Source organism: Drosophila rhopaloa, unplaced genomic scaffold, assembly GCF_018152115.1.
Source record: "Drosophila rhopaloa isolate 14029-0021.01 unplaced genomic scaffold, ASM1815211v1 contig_2, whole genome shotgun sequence".
Lineage (NCBI taxonomy): Eukaryota > Metazoa > Arthropoda > Insecta > Diptera > Drosophilidae > Drosophila > Drosophila rhopaloa.
In genome coordinates this window covers 7284696-7301823 of record NW_025335083.1, presented here as the reverse complement: position 1 = coordinate 7301823, position 17128 = coordinate 7284696, and the positions used below count along the sequence as shown (strand labels likewise).

Below are 17128 nucleotides of genomic sequence, written 5' to 3'. Positions count from 1 at the left end.
TCGGAGGCGCCGGCGAGGAGCTTTAATCAGCACTAAAGGGGTGTAGGGACCCAGGCAGTCAAACTCAATTTCCAGCTTGTTTCACGGGACGACGACCGCAACCACCAGACCCACCAGAGGCGCTAATGCGGCGACATGGCATTATCCTACTTCCTTTCGCGACTTCTTTCCCAACTCCTTCGACCGCGCCTGCACTCTGCTGGGCTATTTTGATAATCAAATTTGCGCAAACAAGCGAGTGGCGTGAATTTGCCAACGCCACCGGAACAAGGACGAAACAAGGACCATGGATAATAACGGTTGCGCTTCGTGCACTTGTGCAATTAGATTGGCAAAACTTCGGGAACTTTACTTTATCTAAAAGGCTTTAAATTATCTTTTCTATTCTTTTGATTTAAAATATTTTTAAAGTGTTTGTTTTTAAGCCCTTTAGAACTTCTCATTTCCCCAAAGCTATGAAACGCCAAGTTATCAGAAACAGCATTACAGCTGACTTTGGTATTTTATTGACATTCCATTAAATTATTTAGATAGGAGTATTCCAATTTTAGTTTACTATTTTACAATTTTAACATTTACAAAAATGTTTTTCAAGTATTGGATAAATTATTAATATTAAAGTTATATTACAGTTTTGAAAAATTGATTCGCTTATTATAACATTAGAAGATAATTTCCTTAGCATTGGTTGGGAAAAGCATATCTTGTTAATTTCATGGTCTGTTATCTGCGAACCTATAAAAGGGTCTTGTAAAATAAGCCATTCAAAACGAGCTAAGAGAGCCAGAATGCTACTCGTTTTCTACGCGCTCTTAGCGCTCCTGACGCTAAATAGAGTGGCACCCAGCACAGCAGTGTTTGGCCTCCAAAGGATAAATGATAGAGTCAAAGGCTTTATTAACAATCTACAAATACCTGCGATTCAAAACTCTTTGGAATTTAAACTTGGTGGATCGGCACATTTAGACCCTAAAGAAGCGTTAAATCAATGGGGCATTAATCAACTGCAATCAAATCAACAACTCGGGATAAACCCTTCGATAATCCAAATTAACTCCAAACTGACCCAGCTCAACCAAGCAAATCTAGAGGGCTCGCAACCAGGATATGTGCTCCATGGTCAATCAAACCAGACTATTAATGCTGGTATTGAGTTTCAGCCAAACCTGCTTATAAAAAACCTTCCCTCTTCCCAGTCACAGTTAACTCCAGCGCAGTTACAAGCAAGTTTTAAGTTAAAAGGACTATTGCAGTTAAAAGGACAAGGGGAAGATAAGCACAAGCTCAAAACCAAGCGCGATTACAAGTGTGGATACAAGGTCAATCTCAACCACAGGCACAAGCACAAGCTGAAAACCAAGCTCATTTGCAAGCCTTGGTACAAGGTCAATCTCCCTCTACAAGGACAATGGCTGACACAAGCACAAGCCCAGGCGCAAGCAGAAACAGAAGCCCAAGCACAAGCTGAAAATCAAGCGCAGTTACAAGCGTTGGTTCAAGCTCAAATTCAACCACAGGGTCAAGCACAATTAGAATCCCAAGCGCAAGCACAAGCTCAAGCACAAGCAGAAGCGCAAGCAAAAGCTCAAGCACAAGCTGAAGCACAATTGCAAGCTCAACTACAGGCTCAAGCAGAAGGGCAATTGCAGTCCCAAGCGGAAGCACAAACGCAAGCACAACAAGAAGCTCAGTTACAAGCACAAGCTCAAAATCAAGCGCGATTACAAGTGTGGATACAAGGTCAATCTCAACCACAGGCACAAGCTCAAAACCAAGCGCGATTACAAGTGCGGATACAAGGTCAATCTCAATCACAGGCACAAGCACAAGCTGAAAACCAAGCTCATTTGCAAGTGTTGGTACAAGGTCAATCTCAACCAGCACAATTAGAATCCCATGCGCATTTACAATTGCAAACGGGATCGGAAGCGCAATCACAAGCTCAATCACAAGCTGAAGCACAATTGCAAGCTCAACTACAGGCTCAAGCAGAAGGGCAATTGCAGTCCCAAGCGGAAGCACAAACGCAAGCACAACAAGAAGCACAGTTACAAGCACAAGCTCAAAACCAAGCGCGATTACAAGTGTGGATACAAGGTCAATCTCAACCACAGGCACAAGCACAAGCTGAAAACCAAGCTCATTTGCAAGTGTTGGTACAAGGTCAATCTCAACCAGCACAATTAGAATCCCATGCGCATTTACAATTGCAAACGGGATCGGAAGCGCAAGCACAAGCTCAAGCACAATCTAAAGCACAATTGCAAGCTCAACTACAGGCTCAAGGAGAAGCGCAATTGCAGTCGCAAGCGGAAGCACAAACGCAAGCACAACAAGAAGCTCAGTTACAAGCACAAGCTCAAAACCAAGCGCGATTACAAGTGTGGATACAAGGTCAATCTCAACCACAGGCACAAGCACAAGCTGAAAACCAAGCTCATTTGCAAGTGTTGGTACAAGGTCAATCTCAACCAGCACAATTAGAGTCCCATGCGCATTTACAATTGCAAACGGGATCGGAAGCGCAAGCACAAGCTCAAGCACAAGCTGAAGCACAATTGCAAGCTCAACTACAGGCTCAAGCAGAAGGGCAATTGCAGTCCCAAGCGGAAGCACAAACGCAAGCACAACAAGAAGCTCAGTTACAAGCACAAGCTCAAAACCAAGCGCGATTACAAGTGTGGATACAAGGTCAATCTCAACCACAGGCACAAGCACAAGCTGAAAACCAAGCTCATTTGCAAGCGTTGGTACAAGGTCAATCTCAACCAACACAATTAGAATCCCATGCGCATTTACAATTGCAAACGGGATCGGAAGCGCAAGCACAAGCTCAATCACAAGCTGAAGCACAATTGCAAGCTCAACTACAGGCTCAAGCAGAAGGGCAATTGCAGTCCCAAGCGGAAGCACAAACGCAAGCGCGATTACAAGTGTGGCTACAAGGTCAATCTCAACCACAGGCACAAGCACAAGCTGAAAACCAAGCTCATTTGCAAGCGTTGGTACAAGGTCAATCTCAACCAGCACAATTAGAATCCCATGCGCATTTACATTTGCAAACGGGATCGGAAGCGCAAGCTCAGGCGGAATTACAAGCTCAAGCGCAAGCTCAAGCTCAAGCTCAAGCGCAAGTTCAATCGCAACAAAAGACTCAATCATTTGCTGAAGCTTCTGGTCAATCGTATATATACGGTAATCTTCAGAAAGGACAGGAAAGACCTTTAGTGGTATCTTCCAACCCGGGAATTGGAAACCTCGATTTAGGTTATAGTATCTACAATAATGAACACCCGCTATACTTATCGCAAGCGGACATTGAAGCTGACTCCAAGCTGCAGACGGTGAGTAATTCCAAATTATTTAACAAATTTTTTTTTTTGGCTAAATAAATGTTATCTTTCTTCTAATTAAACTGATAGGCGAACTTGATCCAGAAATATGGTTACCCATCAGAAACCCATTTTGCTCATACAGCCGATGGCTACAAGCTCGGCTTGCATCGAATTCCGCGATCCGGAGCTACACCCGTTCTGTTGGTCCACGGCCTAATGTCCAGCTCGGCCTCCTGGGTGCAGTTCGGTCCTGCCAGTGGCCTGGCTTACATCCTTTTCCGAAAGGGCTACGATGTCTGGATGCTTAACACAAGGGGTAACGTGTACTCGCAAGAGCGCGGAAATGGTCGCCAGAGCGATAGGGATTTCTGGGACTTTTCGTTCCACGAGATCGGCCAGTTCGATTTACCCGCCGCCATCGATTTGATCCTGCAGCAGACCAACATGCCAAGCATCCAATATATCGGACACTCCCAGGGCTCCACCGTTTTCTTCGTAATGTGCAGTGAAAGACCCGATTATGCCCCTAAGGTGCGGCTCATGCAGTCCCTCTCGCCAACGGTCTATTTGCAAGGATCCCTCAGTCCAGTACTCAAGTTTATGGGCCTTTTTAAGGGTGGCTTCACTGTAAGTAGGAGTAGAGCATTAAGTAATATATTCCACAATAATTTTAAAAATGATTTGCTTTGATAATCAACTATTTATACCCGTTACTCGTAGAGTAAAAGGGTATATTGTATTCGTGCAAAAGTATGTAACAGCTAGAAGGAAGCGTTTCCGACCCTATAAAGTATATATATTCTGTCCGTCTGTCCGTCTGTCCGTCTGTCTGTCCGTCTGTCTGTCCGTATGAACGCTGAGATCTCGGAAACTATAAAAGCTAGAAGATTGGCATTTTGCATGCAGATTCTAGGAGTTCCTACGCAGCGCAAGTTTGTTTCAAAAAGGTGCCACGCCCCCTTTAACCCCCACAATCGCTTATATACGATTTTAAAAATTTAAATATTTCGGAAAAGTAAAAATGCAGTTTTATTGAGTTTATCAATACCTATCGAAATGTAGAAGAAAATTTTTAAATCGGACCATTCGTTAAAAAGTTATGCGTGATCAAAGTTTCTATCTCCATCTCCCTCGCACTCCCTTTACCTGAGTAACGGGTATCTGATGGTCGGGGCACCCGACTATAGCGTTCTCTCTTGTTTTTTACTAAGATTTTTGTTTAAGAATACGAATATGTATCCAATTCCATTCTGTTACAGATGCTGATGAATCTTCTAGGCGGTTACAAGGTCTCTCTAAACACCAGACTCATCCAACAGTTCCGCCGGCACATCTGCTCCGCCTCCCGATTGACCAGTCGCATCTGTGCTATCTTTGAATTTGTGGTCTGCGGCTTCAACTGGCAGAGCTTTAATGAGGTGGGAAACCGATATCTATCAAGGATCGGGATAATTAACTTTGTTTATTCTTAGACCCTTACCCCCATTTTGGAGGGTCACTCCTCGCAGGGCAGCTCCGCCAGGCAGATCTACCACTTCGCCCAGTTGCAGGGCAAAAATGTGTTCCATCGATACGACTACGGCCGCCTCCTGAATCGCTTGCGCTACCAATCCTGGTTCCCGCCCCTCTACAATCTCACACGGGCGACCAGCAAGGTGGTTCTCCACCACGGCGGAGGTGACTGGCTGGGATCGGAGGCGGATGTGAACCGGCTGCAGGCGCAGCTGCCCAACTGCATCGAAAACCGGAAGGTGGGCTACGATGGCTTTGCCCACTTTGACTTTACAATCTCCAAGGACGTTCGACCACTCCTCTACGATCGCGTCCTTGAGCTTTGCATTTTATACCGCTAGATTTGTGAAAGGCCAACACATTTTGCAGAAGAAATATTAACAAAGCAACAAACGATTGGCTTTGGATTTGGATTGGACTTATCAAACAAATTTTGATAAATAATAAAAAAAACCCAAACTATTGGTTGTCTTAAATTAAAAAGTATTTATGTTCTATTTTTAAATAAGTCTACATGGCTACATACCCTATGATGACGTACATCCATTTAATTTTGAAATTCTATTAAATAGATTGTCGTAATATAATAAGTTTTTTTTTTTTTTAATTCAACAAAGGATACTACGTAGTCAGTATTTAAAAATTTAAAAAAGGAGTAAAGCGTGATTTCAAGGCTGTTTTATCTGCTTGTAACCTTCATAAAATTGTTCTTTAATGATGCAACATCGGCATGTTAATCGGCATATCTGAAGTTAGGAACCCCACTCAAAGCATGACATTTTTAATTTCAACGTGCCTTAAAGTCAAACCTATAAAAGGGCTCGGTTCAATTTGCTTTCTGGAGTAAACTTAGCATCGGAATGACGGTCGCATTTATTTTCGCGATCTGTGCGTTATTTTTACTTGGTACTCTGGTACCCAGCGAGAGTCAGCAATTCTGGCACACATTTGGAGGCAATGGGATTCAACAACAGAACACGGATGAACAATCACATTCCATATTTCAGGTATGCGAGTCAGAAGAAATTCCGCTACAACTTCAATTTAACCTGTTAATTTAATATTAGAGCTTTGGATTTGGCGATCAAAATCTGGGAGGCTCTTTCCAGTCGCAATCTCAATTCCAATATCAGTCACAGCCGCAGTCAAACTCACACTCACTGTCCCAATTACAGTTCCAAATAAACTCATTGTCGGCAGGATCACCTGTGCAACTACAGTCCCATCAAGAATTCCAACAACTGTCCCAATTACAATCCCCACTACAATCCCAACAACAGTCCCAATTAAACTCACTGTCGTTAGGATCACTGACCCAATTAAACTCACCGTTCCAATTGCAGTCCCAACTAGAGTCCCAACAACAGTCCCAACTACAATCCCAATTACGGGCACACGCAAACTTACAGTTATCGTCATCCTTGTATCCGCAATCACAGTCGCAGTCGCAGTTACAATCTGAAAATGGCCAAATCGAAGAAGAGCCTTCATTAATTTTAGACCCAAAGCCCAAGTATGTTTTACCAGGTCTCCTTGAAGTCCCACAGCAATCCAATCCAGAATGGTACTTCATTAGCTCCATGCTAAAACCAAAACGTTATATCGATACTTCAGTTCAATCACACAACTTGATTCAGTCGCAGTTACAGTCTAGGTTAAATATACTAATGGATCAGTTCAGGGCACAGCAATCCAAGACTCCTTTTTTAAGATGTTACTTCCTCGCTACGAAATAATTGCTCATCAGTCAAAATATAGTCCTCAGAAATCTCAAGTGGTAATTTCTCGTTCAAGTGGCTTCGTAGAACCCGAGTTAAAACATGAAGCTCAGTTAACATTAAATCCTCAGGAATCAAATCCTCAATTGCTGATCATTGACACTCAATTAATACCTAAATCAAAATATTATATTTTAGCTCCTATCAAAGAATTAAAATTGAATTCTAGTATTGGTAATATTGCCCAATTACAAGATTTCGGGCAACATAAGCTTCCCAAGCGCAACCAAAAGGTTGTAAGCACAACGCGGTCAGTACCAACAACTAAGTTTGATTATTTAGCTAAATTTCGAAATAAATTCGAAAACAATAGGAATAAATACATGGCTGAATTAGAAAAAAGGGTAGAGGAACTCGATAACTCCAATCACATTGACAGTATACAAGAAATTTTAAATTCTATAAGCACACCCACAACTCCTGCCTCCCTGCCCCTGCTGACCAAAGGAAACGATTCTCAACCTCCTACCCCTTCTAAGCCACATATAGTACCTAGCCCCACACTGACTCCCCAACCAGTTTTACACAACGTAAATGAATTACTCAACCCAATGTTCCAATTGCAGTCACCACCGTCAGGATTGAAGTCTCAATTGCAGTCCCAATTACACTCACAGTTGGAAGGATCTCTGTCCCAATTGCAGTCACAGTCGCAGTCGAACTCACAGTCGTCAGGATCACTGTCTAAGTTACAGTCCCATTTAAACTTACAGTCAGCTGACTCGCAGTCCCAGTTGGAAACGCAATCAAATTCACACTTGTCAAGCTTACTGTCCCACTTACAGTCCCATTTAAGCTTACAGTCAGCTGACTCACAGTCCCCATTGAAACTACAATTGCAGTCACACCCACAATCAGGATCACTGTCCCAATTGCAATCACAGTCCCAACTACAGACACAGTCAAAGTCGAACTCACAATCGTCAGGATTGCAATCTCAATTACGGCCTCAATTAAACTCACAATCAGCTGACTCACATTCCCAATTGCAATCGCAGTCAAACTCACACTTGTCTGGATTACTGTCCCAATTAGAGTCCCATCCAGACTTACAATCAGCTGACCTACAGTCCCAATTGGAACAACAGTCGCAGTCAAACTTACAATCGTCGGGCTCTCTGTCCCAATTGCAATCACAGTCCCAGTCGCATTCACAATCGTCAGAATTGCAGTCTCAATTACAGTCTCAATTAAACTCACAATCAGCTGACTCACATTCCCAATTGCCATCGCAGTCAAATTCACACTTGTCTGGATTACTATCCCAATTAGAGTCCCATCTAAACTTACAGGCAGCTGACCCACAGTCCCAATCGGAACAAAAGTCGCAGTCAAACTCACAGTCGTCAGGATCACTGTCCCAAATGCAGTCCCAACTACACTCGCAGTTGGAAGGATCTCTGTCCCAATTGCAGTCACAGTCGCAGTCGAACTCACAGACGTCAGGATCACTCTCTAAATTACAGTCACAATTAAACTCACTGTCACAGTTGTCAGGCTTATTGTCCCAATTAAATTCCCATTTAAGCACAGAGTCAGCTGACTCACAGTCCCAATTGCAATCGCAGTCAAATTCAGACTTACCAGGCCTACTGTCCCAATTACAATCACATATAAACTTACAGTCAGCAGAGTCACAGTCTCAGTTGGAACAACAGTCGCAGCCAAACTTACTTACGTCAGGCTCTCCTGCCCAAATGCAATCCCAATTAAACTCACAATCGTCAGGGTCACAGTCCCAATCGCAAACCCAACAGTCGAAAGGATCTCCGTCCCAATTGCAACCACAGTCGCAGTCACATTCACTTAATCAATTACAGTCTCAAATACACTCACAGTCGGAAGGACTGTCCCAATTGGAGTCACAATTACAGTCCCAACAACAGGCTCAGTCAAACTCACAATCCCAGTCACAGTTAAACGCGCAGTCATTAGGATCCCTGTCCCAATCGCAGTCGCAGTCATCGGTTCCATTTATTCCAAATGAAAGCCTTCAAAAGTCTAACAATGAAGGAAGTCTTTCACCGGACAATGGTGATCTAAAAATTACAGTACAGTACAATCCGAACAATCCACCGAAATTCTTCTCTCAGGCGGACATCTTGGATGACTCGAAGCTGACAACGGTGAGTAATGATCTGCCACATATCAATCTGATAAATCGAATCTAAGACAAATCTTCTTAAACTTGACCAACAGGTGCATCTGATTGAAAAGTACGGCTACCCATCGGAGACCATCTACGTCGACTCGGATGATGGCTACAAGCTATGTCTGCATCGCATTCCTCGTCCTAGAGCCCAACCTGTCCTACTGGTCCACGGCCTGATGGCCAGTTCTGCCTCGTGGGTGGAATTGGGACCTTCGAATGGCCTGGCTTACATCCTTTACCGAAAGGGTTACGATGTCTGGATGCTGAATACCAGAGGCAACATATACTCCCGGGGTCACGTTGGTCATCGCCCTAAACGTCGGAAATACTGGGACTTCTCCTTCCACGAGATCGGAAAGTACGATGTACCCGCAGCCATCGACCTGATCCTGAGTCGCACCATGATGCCCCAGCTCCAGTACATTGGCCACTCGCAGGGCTCCACCGTCTTCTTTGTGATGTGCAGCGAAAGACCCGAGTATGCCACCAAGGTGCAGCTCATGCAGGCCCTGTCCCCAACCGTTTATCTCCAGGAGAACCGCAGTCCAGTGCTGCAGTTCCTCAGCATGTTCAAGGGAAAGTATTCGGTGAGTATGATAAGGGAGTCCTGGGGGCTGCCGGATGTTTTTATAACCTATCAGGGGTGCCTTATAATATTTAAATATATATTCTTCTGCAGGTCTAACTCATTATAAAATACCATTTGAAAGTTGCTGTAAAATATATAACTTCGTATTCAATATTTTTTGTACAAAAAAATATGATTAGTCAAAATGGCGAATTCTCATGTAACTATAATAATTTTTTGGTATATGTAGTTTTTGTAGTAGTAAATTTATATTGTTTTGTTAACTATTATATAGTAAAGTACCATCATTTTAATGTACTTAAAATACACAACTAGCCTAACTGCTACATTCAGTGCAAAACTGAAAGGTTAATACTTAGTTTTTTGTTCATAGTTTGGATAGCTAAAAGTATGTGCAGACTTTATGTCCAGTTTCGCGGTCAAAACAAGTTTACTATAAACATTAATAATTAGCCAATTTACAAGGGAGTTAAATAACCTCTGGTAGCCTTTCGAGTACGCATAACGTGGCTATTCATTATTTTCTGGTTATCTTTGCAGATGTTGCTGAACCTACTGGGCGGCTACAAGATCTCGTCCAATACCAAGCTTATCCAGCAGTTCCGCCAGTACATCTGCTCCTCCTCGGAGCTGGACAGTCGCATCTGCGCTATCTTTGATTTTGTCCTCTGCGGGTTTGACTGGAAGAGCTTTAATGAGGTAAGTTTGGAGATCGGAGTTTGATTTTGTACTCTTTTGGATTAACAACTGAAACTATTTTAGACCCTTACACCCATTGTGGCGGGACACGCCTCCCAGGGAGCCTCTGCCAAGCAGATCCTCCACTACGCCCAGATGCAGGGAGACCTTGTCTTCCAGCATTTCGACCATGGCCCTGTCCTCAATCTCATTCGCTACGAGTCCCGCGATCCACCAGCCTACAACCTCTCGCAGGCGACCAGCCATGTGGTGCTCCACCACGGCGCAGGCGACTGGCTGGGATCCGACTCGGATGTGGCCAGGCTGGAGGAGCAACTGCCCAATCTCGTCGAGAGCCACAAGGTGAACTTCGATGGCTTCTCACACTTCGACTTCACGCTCTCGAAGGATGTGCAGCCGCTGGTCTACAGCTACGTCCTCCAACACATGTCAATTTGGCCGCCAGATATTCCAATTGTGGTATTAAATCCATGAAAAAGTTTAGGTTAAAAGTTTCAGTAAAGTAATAACCAGGGTGATATGTGACCTCCTAGCATAAAATATGTAGTACATAGAACCAGAATTAAAACTATTATTATTATTTACTAAGTATGTAAATCTGTAAGTTAATTTGAAAATTTCGGTTGCAATGTTCTTGATTTAACCAAGCTACGCAAAATGATTGCTTATTATGGTTTTTCATATGTTAATTTTATAACAAACAACATTCGATGTATGTTGATGAAATATTATTTACTAAAACAAATCACGATCAATCTGAGTAACAGTTAAAACATTACGAATTTGCGTAATTTAAACGTTTATCTTAATTGTTCAATTAAAACAGCAGTATAGAATTATAGTAAATAACTTATTGTGGAATTTGGCTTTATTGGTGGTTTAACATAGTTAGTATTATTTTTAAAATTTCCTAAAGGGTTTATGGGTATTCAATCATATTTATCATATAAAATACAAAATGACAAGCTTAGTTTAACCTTACGAATGATTGAGCGTGGTTCCCCAAGCGGTAGGTTAAACAGAGTTCTAAGAATGATTATTAGCGAAAAACTGGTAAAAGCAAAAATATGGGTTTTCAGAATAATAATATCGAAACAGTTTTTTGAAAACTCGCACTTCTTGTGAAACTGTTAATAAGGGTTTCTTTGGGGATTTGGCCATCAATTTACTAGATGTACTGCGGTTCTGGTTCCATTCCATCAGCGAAAGAAACGAAATCAATGCTTACGAGCAGCTACGAAAATTAGCATATTCCTGGCCCCAGGCGTTTCCATAAATTTCACATCCTGAACGCATATTTACACGCCGCGAGGCCAAGTTTTCAAATTAAGTTTGCAATCGAAATGAGGCGAAAGGAAGCCAGGACCAAAGCTTTAAATTGCTCACGTGTGTGACACATTTCTTTCGGCGGAGTCACGACAATGGCGGAAAAGCGGAAGCGGAAACGCGAAATGTGAAAAATGCGCAGAGCAAACAAAAGACGGCCGAGGGGGGTGCGACATCAGGGGGTGGTGGAACGTGTCCTTTAACAGCTCCACGTACGCAGGACACGAGGCACGAGCCACAGCCTCTGCACCAGCAGCTATTTTATATCTAGGTTTGTCTATTTCTCTTTAGCTCAGCCGAATAAAAATAGGAATTAAATTATTTTTCCGAACAACAACACTTTCCATTTTTTAATTTTATGGCGTCTCGGCCTACTGTATGTGCCGCTGTCACTCTCTTCGAACAAAATTAGTGTTGGAAAATCTTTTTAAAACTTGAAAAAGGGGAATATGAAAACTACAAGTTTGTGAGTTTTTTTTTTTACCCTTGCAGCCATTACAAAAATTAAATATTCTATAATACGACTCTATTTTAATTATTATTTTAGTAACATAAAAACTTTGCCGATTTTTCAATACTTTTCGATTGCCTCAGAGCTGCCCCTATAATATAGTCGTTCGATTCTAAGATTATAAGAAACAACAATATTTTTGAGTATATCGGTATATTTTAAAAAACACTCAATAGTACATTTTCAGGAGAAATATATTCACTTCAAAGAACTTTCCTTAAAATAATATAGCCACCTTTTTTTTTTAAATACAACTTTAAATGAATTTTTTTTATAAGTCAAAAAAATACTAGTTAACTTTAACACTTTATATAACTGTAACAAAGTTCTTCCACTGTTTACTTTTTTAAAGTTATTAATAACTTTAGCTATTTTTGGGGCTTTTTAGTTTGACAACACTACTCCGCACACGGTAGGCCCATTGTGAGCCCCAAAACCCTGCGTACGTGTGTTATTTAATGCTTATCTCTATCCTTTTCCCATTAGTGTTATTGATGTTGGCAGTGGGGCCGTTGTCACCCGCCCTCAAAACTTCCCCACAGGTGCGGCGCCCTCGCCCGCTCGATAAACTTGCCCTCCGGCTAAGCGCTGACAATTGATGCCACGGATACCCCAGCCAAATCACGCGCTAAACATTATTCTAATGTCCCCAGGCAGTCACATATGTACGAGTATATTCGAGTCGGCAGCTTTTTCCTCTTTGTTTCACATGCGGGGAGTTTTCCGGGAATGTTTAAAGCCCTGCCAACTCATTTCCCGGAAGAGGACCCTTGGGGAAACCGTTTTCCTCGTATTGAACAGAGTCGCGTCCTTGAAGGATATGGGCTTGAAATTTAATAACAATTCTGGTAAGTACGGCGGATGGCTAAAGAGCAAAAATATGTAGAGTTGTGTATTTTATGATTTCAGATTGTTTAAATAAATATCTATTGGAATTATCATTTTAGTATCTTAAAATATAGAAAAACAGTGTTAAAACTTAATTCAATTTAAATAAGTTCCTAAGGATGTGGCAACCCTTCAAGTTTTCTGAGAAACCCTACCAAAAGAGTTGAAAAACTCGACCTATTTTCCCACACTGATACCAATGACGGGAAAAATGCACCACTGTAAGCCAACGACGGAAAATCTCGGCCGGCTTTGACAATTTCATCTTTATCACAGACAAGGCAGGACAGTAATTGTGTTTTGTTATGTAGCTTTCGACTGGTGGAGAAACCGTTCACACATTTTAAACACCGATTCCCAACAAATTCAAATGTTTTGCCAACATTTCGTATTAGAATAGTAGCACAAAAAATAAAAGAAGCGGTCGAGGAATTTTGCGCGACCCCAAGTGTATTGAAACCCCTTCTGATTTCAACGACGACCAGAGTTCTCTATTTTCTATGTAAAGCGACGAGCCAAGGAGGCCAAAAAAACCAGAGTAAATCCCACAATCGAAAACCCGCCATCAAAGGAGCAACGAAGCCGGACCAGATGTGCTAGCTAAGATACGTGGTCCACAACCAGAAGTCCCAGACGAGTCCCAAAAAGCAGCCATCAGATAGTGACCCAGAGATCCCAGAGATCCCATAGATCCCAAATCGCAGAAAAAGAGATTCCAGGTAATGTGGTCCCGCCGGTACAAGCTGCGTCCGCAGCAGCGTCTGCCCCTGGTCCACGAGCAGATCGCGATGCAGTGCGCCCGGAACATAGTGCGCGTGGCCTCCGCCATGCCGCAGCCCCAGCCCCGCTCCCCCTCCGGCCATGTCCCCGTTCTGGTGGAGCTGCGCCGCACGGACGAGCCCACCGTCTACCGCTACCAGGTGAACGTGCCACCGTCGGGCTGGCCCCCCGAAGATCCGGAGGAGGGCGACTGCCTCCAGCAAATAGTGCTGCCCGGCACTCTGGAGACTCTGGGTCTGAAGCTCCCTCAGCCGGAGAGACCACCCTGTCCGATGCACGGGCGTGCCATCTTGGAGGCGGCCAACAGCGCCATCGAATTGTGGTCCCCGAACTCCGGCTCTGGGTCGGCTCCATCGGTGATGACCCAGAGCTCGATCCACCTGGTCAACGAGCAGATAGAGCCCAATGCCCACGTGGATGTGGCCACGTTCAGTGAGCCCGTCGTCGCAGGCGAGACACCGGACACCATCAGGACGCACTTCATGGCCACCCTGTACCAGCAGCACCTCAGTCCGCTGAGCTACTCGGACATCTGGGTGCAGGACGGACCACCGCGCCACCTGCGCCCCCGGGAGACCACGCATCCGAACCCACAGCTCTGCCTGGGCGAGAATAACGAGTATGTGGCCATGAAAGAGACACGGCACACCAATGGCTACAGGCCAAGGGCAGACCAACGCAGGGTGGCCGAGCTGTGCCTGGACAGCAACGACGAGTACGTGCCCAATGAGCAACTGCAGCGCCAGCGCGCCAACGCAATCCCAAATGGGATGCGAAAGGAGCAGCACTTCTATGTGCAGTATAGTCACCATGAGGAGTCGCACTCGCCCCTGAAAGGACTCAACGGCTACAAGGGCGATCTCTGCGGCTATGGATACGTCGGCAAGGAGCATGGCAAACCCAAGAAGGCCGGTGATCAGTCGATGGCCTACTCAGATCAAGACAAGGTCCTGCGCCTGCGCAGCCAGGATCACGGCGACCGGTGGCAGAGGCAGGGTCAGGGTCAGGGTCACGGTCCCACTCAAATGCAAGGACGTGTGGCCATGATCGAACCGCGAATGCGCCAGGAAGCCCCCGCCCCCGTGGAGAACAAGTCCTCCTTGCCAAATGTCACAGGTGAGATGAGGCCTTTAATTCTGGGAGTTACTAATTTGAAGTAGCACTTAGCTCTTATATCAGGATAATTGCCAAATAAGTTTTTATTATAAAATGTTGCTTAGACTGACAAAATTTTATATTCAGTTTTATTTCCGTACAGAATGAAGCCTTTAATTCTAAGAGAGTTTATATTAAGATTAAGTGCTTGAATTTAAGTGGTTAATTCTGGGAACTCTGCAATTGAATTTAAGTGCTATTAGTGAGGATTATTTATTATCTTAAAAATTAAATTAATAGTAAGCTTCAATAATTTTATAGAACAATAATTTGATAGTAGTGTGTCTTCGCAACATATCTGCTTCAAGTTAAAGTGCCAGAGTACAAATAACAAAAACATGCAATAAACGCTTGTAAGGTAAAACATTGAAATATATTTTTGTATTCCACATCCAATGCATATTAGACATTGTTGAATCTACAAAAAACATCCATTTATTTTGCTTATAATTTGTAGAAAACCATAAATTTATGAGTTATGGTTTAAATTGTATATAGAACCTCAGCAGAAATAGCCAAAAATTCAAAAATGTTTTGATTTGTCCAATTTCTTCAGCCTTAGAAATACTAATCAATGATCACCACCTTCCGCAGAACTGGCGGTGGCACCATTGGAGCCGCCGCACTATCCCCGGGAGCTGCAGGCGCTCTTCGGCTGGAACTACTGCGCCCTGTGCCACACGGCCATGCGATCAGTGCGGACCGCGATGGACCACTACTCGTCGCGGGCCCACGAGCGCCGGATCTGCACCTGGCTGGAGCGCCAGTGCCCCGCCACACAGGGCGCCCAGGGTGGCACCAGTGTGGACCCCATCGGTGTGTCGGAGGAGGCGCTGCGGTTCATGCGCACCGCCCGCCCCGTGGACTTCTACTGCGACCTGTGCGACCTCAAGCTGACCTCGGTGATGCACGCCCAGCAGCACTTCTTCGGGCGCCGCCACCGCCTGGTGGCCCGCCAGATGACCCGGCCGAACGGAGATGGCTACTACGATCCGCGGGGCAGGTGGGTGCGCACGGACGCCAAGTACCTGATGTGCGAGCTGTGCGACGTGAGCATCACCTCGGAGTCCCAGATGGCCATGCACATGGCGGGAGCACGTCACCGCAGGCGGGTGCAGTCCGTCTTCGCGGGCGGATCCCGCGGGGGCGGGGCACTTGGTGTGGGCGTAGGAATGGGCATGGGAATGGGCGTAGGAATGGGCATGGGAATGGGCATGGGAATGGGAATGGGAATGGGAATGGGCATGGGCATAGCGCCGTTCAACGGACGCCAGTTGTACCGGGTGAGCACCAACGGATCGCTGGCCCCTCTGCGTCCAGTGGGGCTGCAGTTCCTCCAGACCTGCCCGCCGCCTCCCGCCCGGGATCCCAGTGCCGCCTACTTCTGCAAGACATGCAACATTACGCTGAACCACATGAAGTCGGTGAAGCAGCACGAGGAGGGGCGCATGCACCGGCGCAATCTGGACAGTCTTCCCGGCCAGGCGGTCCTCTACGAGTGACCTTGCGGCGTCCTTCGGGGGCTGAAAGGTGGGCGGATGTCCGACGGAATGAAGCAGTACGAGTTGACGAGCAAAGTGAGGAAGGTGCGGGGCGGGGGAGAGCCTCAGACCGGAGTCCTTGGACACCGACAGGTGGAGTCTGAATCCCGAGCCCGTTGTTGCCGCACACACCCCGCCGACCCCCGGCGGATCTTCTTGCTGTGCTGTGTGTTATTTGCAATTTATTTTTGATCTAACTACCTTTTTTTATATGTTTTCTAGTAGTAATAATAAATATCCCCCAAAAAACTTCCAAATCCTTTATTGACAAAAGGCTTTTTTTAATTTTTCTAATATACACCGACTTGTTATAATGTAAAATAAACAAGAAAGGAAAGCTAACTTCGGGCGGAGCCGAAGTTGATATACCCTTGCAGAATACTCTGTAAATTATATTCTCCAAAATTATTCATATGATGCATTCTTAATACTCAAAAAAAAAACCCAACTTCCTAACTTTAAAAACATCAAAGTTATGGCTTTTCCAATCGTTCAGTTATATGGCAGCTATAGGATATAGTCGGCCGATCCTTATGAAATTTTGTAGGTCGGATTAATTGGCCAAATAAAAAACCCATAGAAAGTCCCAACTTCCTAACTTAACAAACAGCAGAGTTATGGCATTTCCGATCAATCAGTTATATGGCAGCTATAGGATATAGTCGGCCGATCCTTATGAAATTTGGTAAGTCGGATTGATTGGCCAAATATAAAACCCATAAAAAGTCCCAACTTCCTAGCTTAACAAACAGCAGAGTTATGGCATTTCCGATCAATCAGTTATATGGCAGCTATAGGATATAGTCGGCCGATCCTTATGAAATTTGGTAAGTCGGATTGATTGGCCAAATATAAAACCCAT

General features: G+C 44.5%; 3 protein-coding genes across 7 annotated transcripts; all 3 read left to right on the top strand.

Moving 5' to 3' along the window:
* Positions 1–789: 789 nt before the first annotated feature.
* Positions 790–5342, top strand: LOC108045536 (lipase 3-like). Of its 5 annotated transcripts, XM_044460021.1 has the most exons (6): positions 1314–1336; positions 1758–1817; positions 2115–3344; positions 3423–3962; positions 4595–4753; positions 4808–5342. In XM_044460021.1, exons 4-6 carry the CDS (start codon positions 3552–3554, stop codon positions 5186–5188), a joined length of 951 nt encoding a protein of 316 aa, XP_044315956.1. In that variant the 5' UTR covers positions 1314–1336; positions 1758–1817; positions 2115–3344; positions 3423–3551; the 3' UTR covers positions 5189–5342. The 5 variants fall into 5 exon arrangements, with proteins under 5 accessions (XP_044315955.1, XP_044315952.1, XP_044315953.1 ...); XM_044460020.1 differs by lacking the exon at positions 1758–1817 and having other exon boundaries at positions 790–1638; positions 1996–3344; XM_044460017.1 differs by having other exon boundaries at positions 790–1697; positions 1758–3344.
* Positions 5343–6141: 799 nt separating this feature from the next.
* On the top strand, positions 6142–10662 carry LOC108044932 (putative leucine-rich repeat-containing protein DDB_G0290503). The gene is made up of 4 exons (XM_044460016.1): positions 6142–8751; positions 8825–9364; positions 9907–10065; positions 10129–10662. Exons 1-4 carry the CDS (start codon positions 6559–6561, stop codon positions 10537–10539), a joined length of 3303 nt encoding a protein of 1100 aa, XP_044315951.1. The 5' UTR covers positions 6142–6558; the 3' UTR covers positions 10540–10662.
* A 2739-nt stretch (positions 10663–13401) lies between these two features.
* Positions 13402–16508, top strand: LOC108038607. The gene is made up of 2 exons (XM_017115439.2): positions 13402–14686; positions 15320–16508. Exons 1-2 carry the CDS (start codon positions 13513–13515, stop codon positions 16225–16227), a joined length of 2082 nt encoding a protein of 693 aa, XP_016970928.2. The 5' UTR covers positions 13402–13512; the 3' UTR covers positions 16228–16508.
* The last annotated feature ends 620 nt before the right edge of the window (positions 16509–17128 follow it).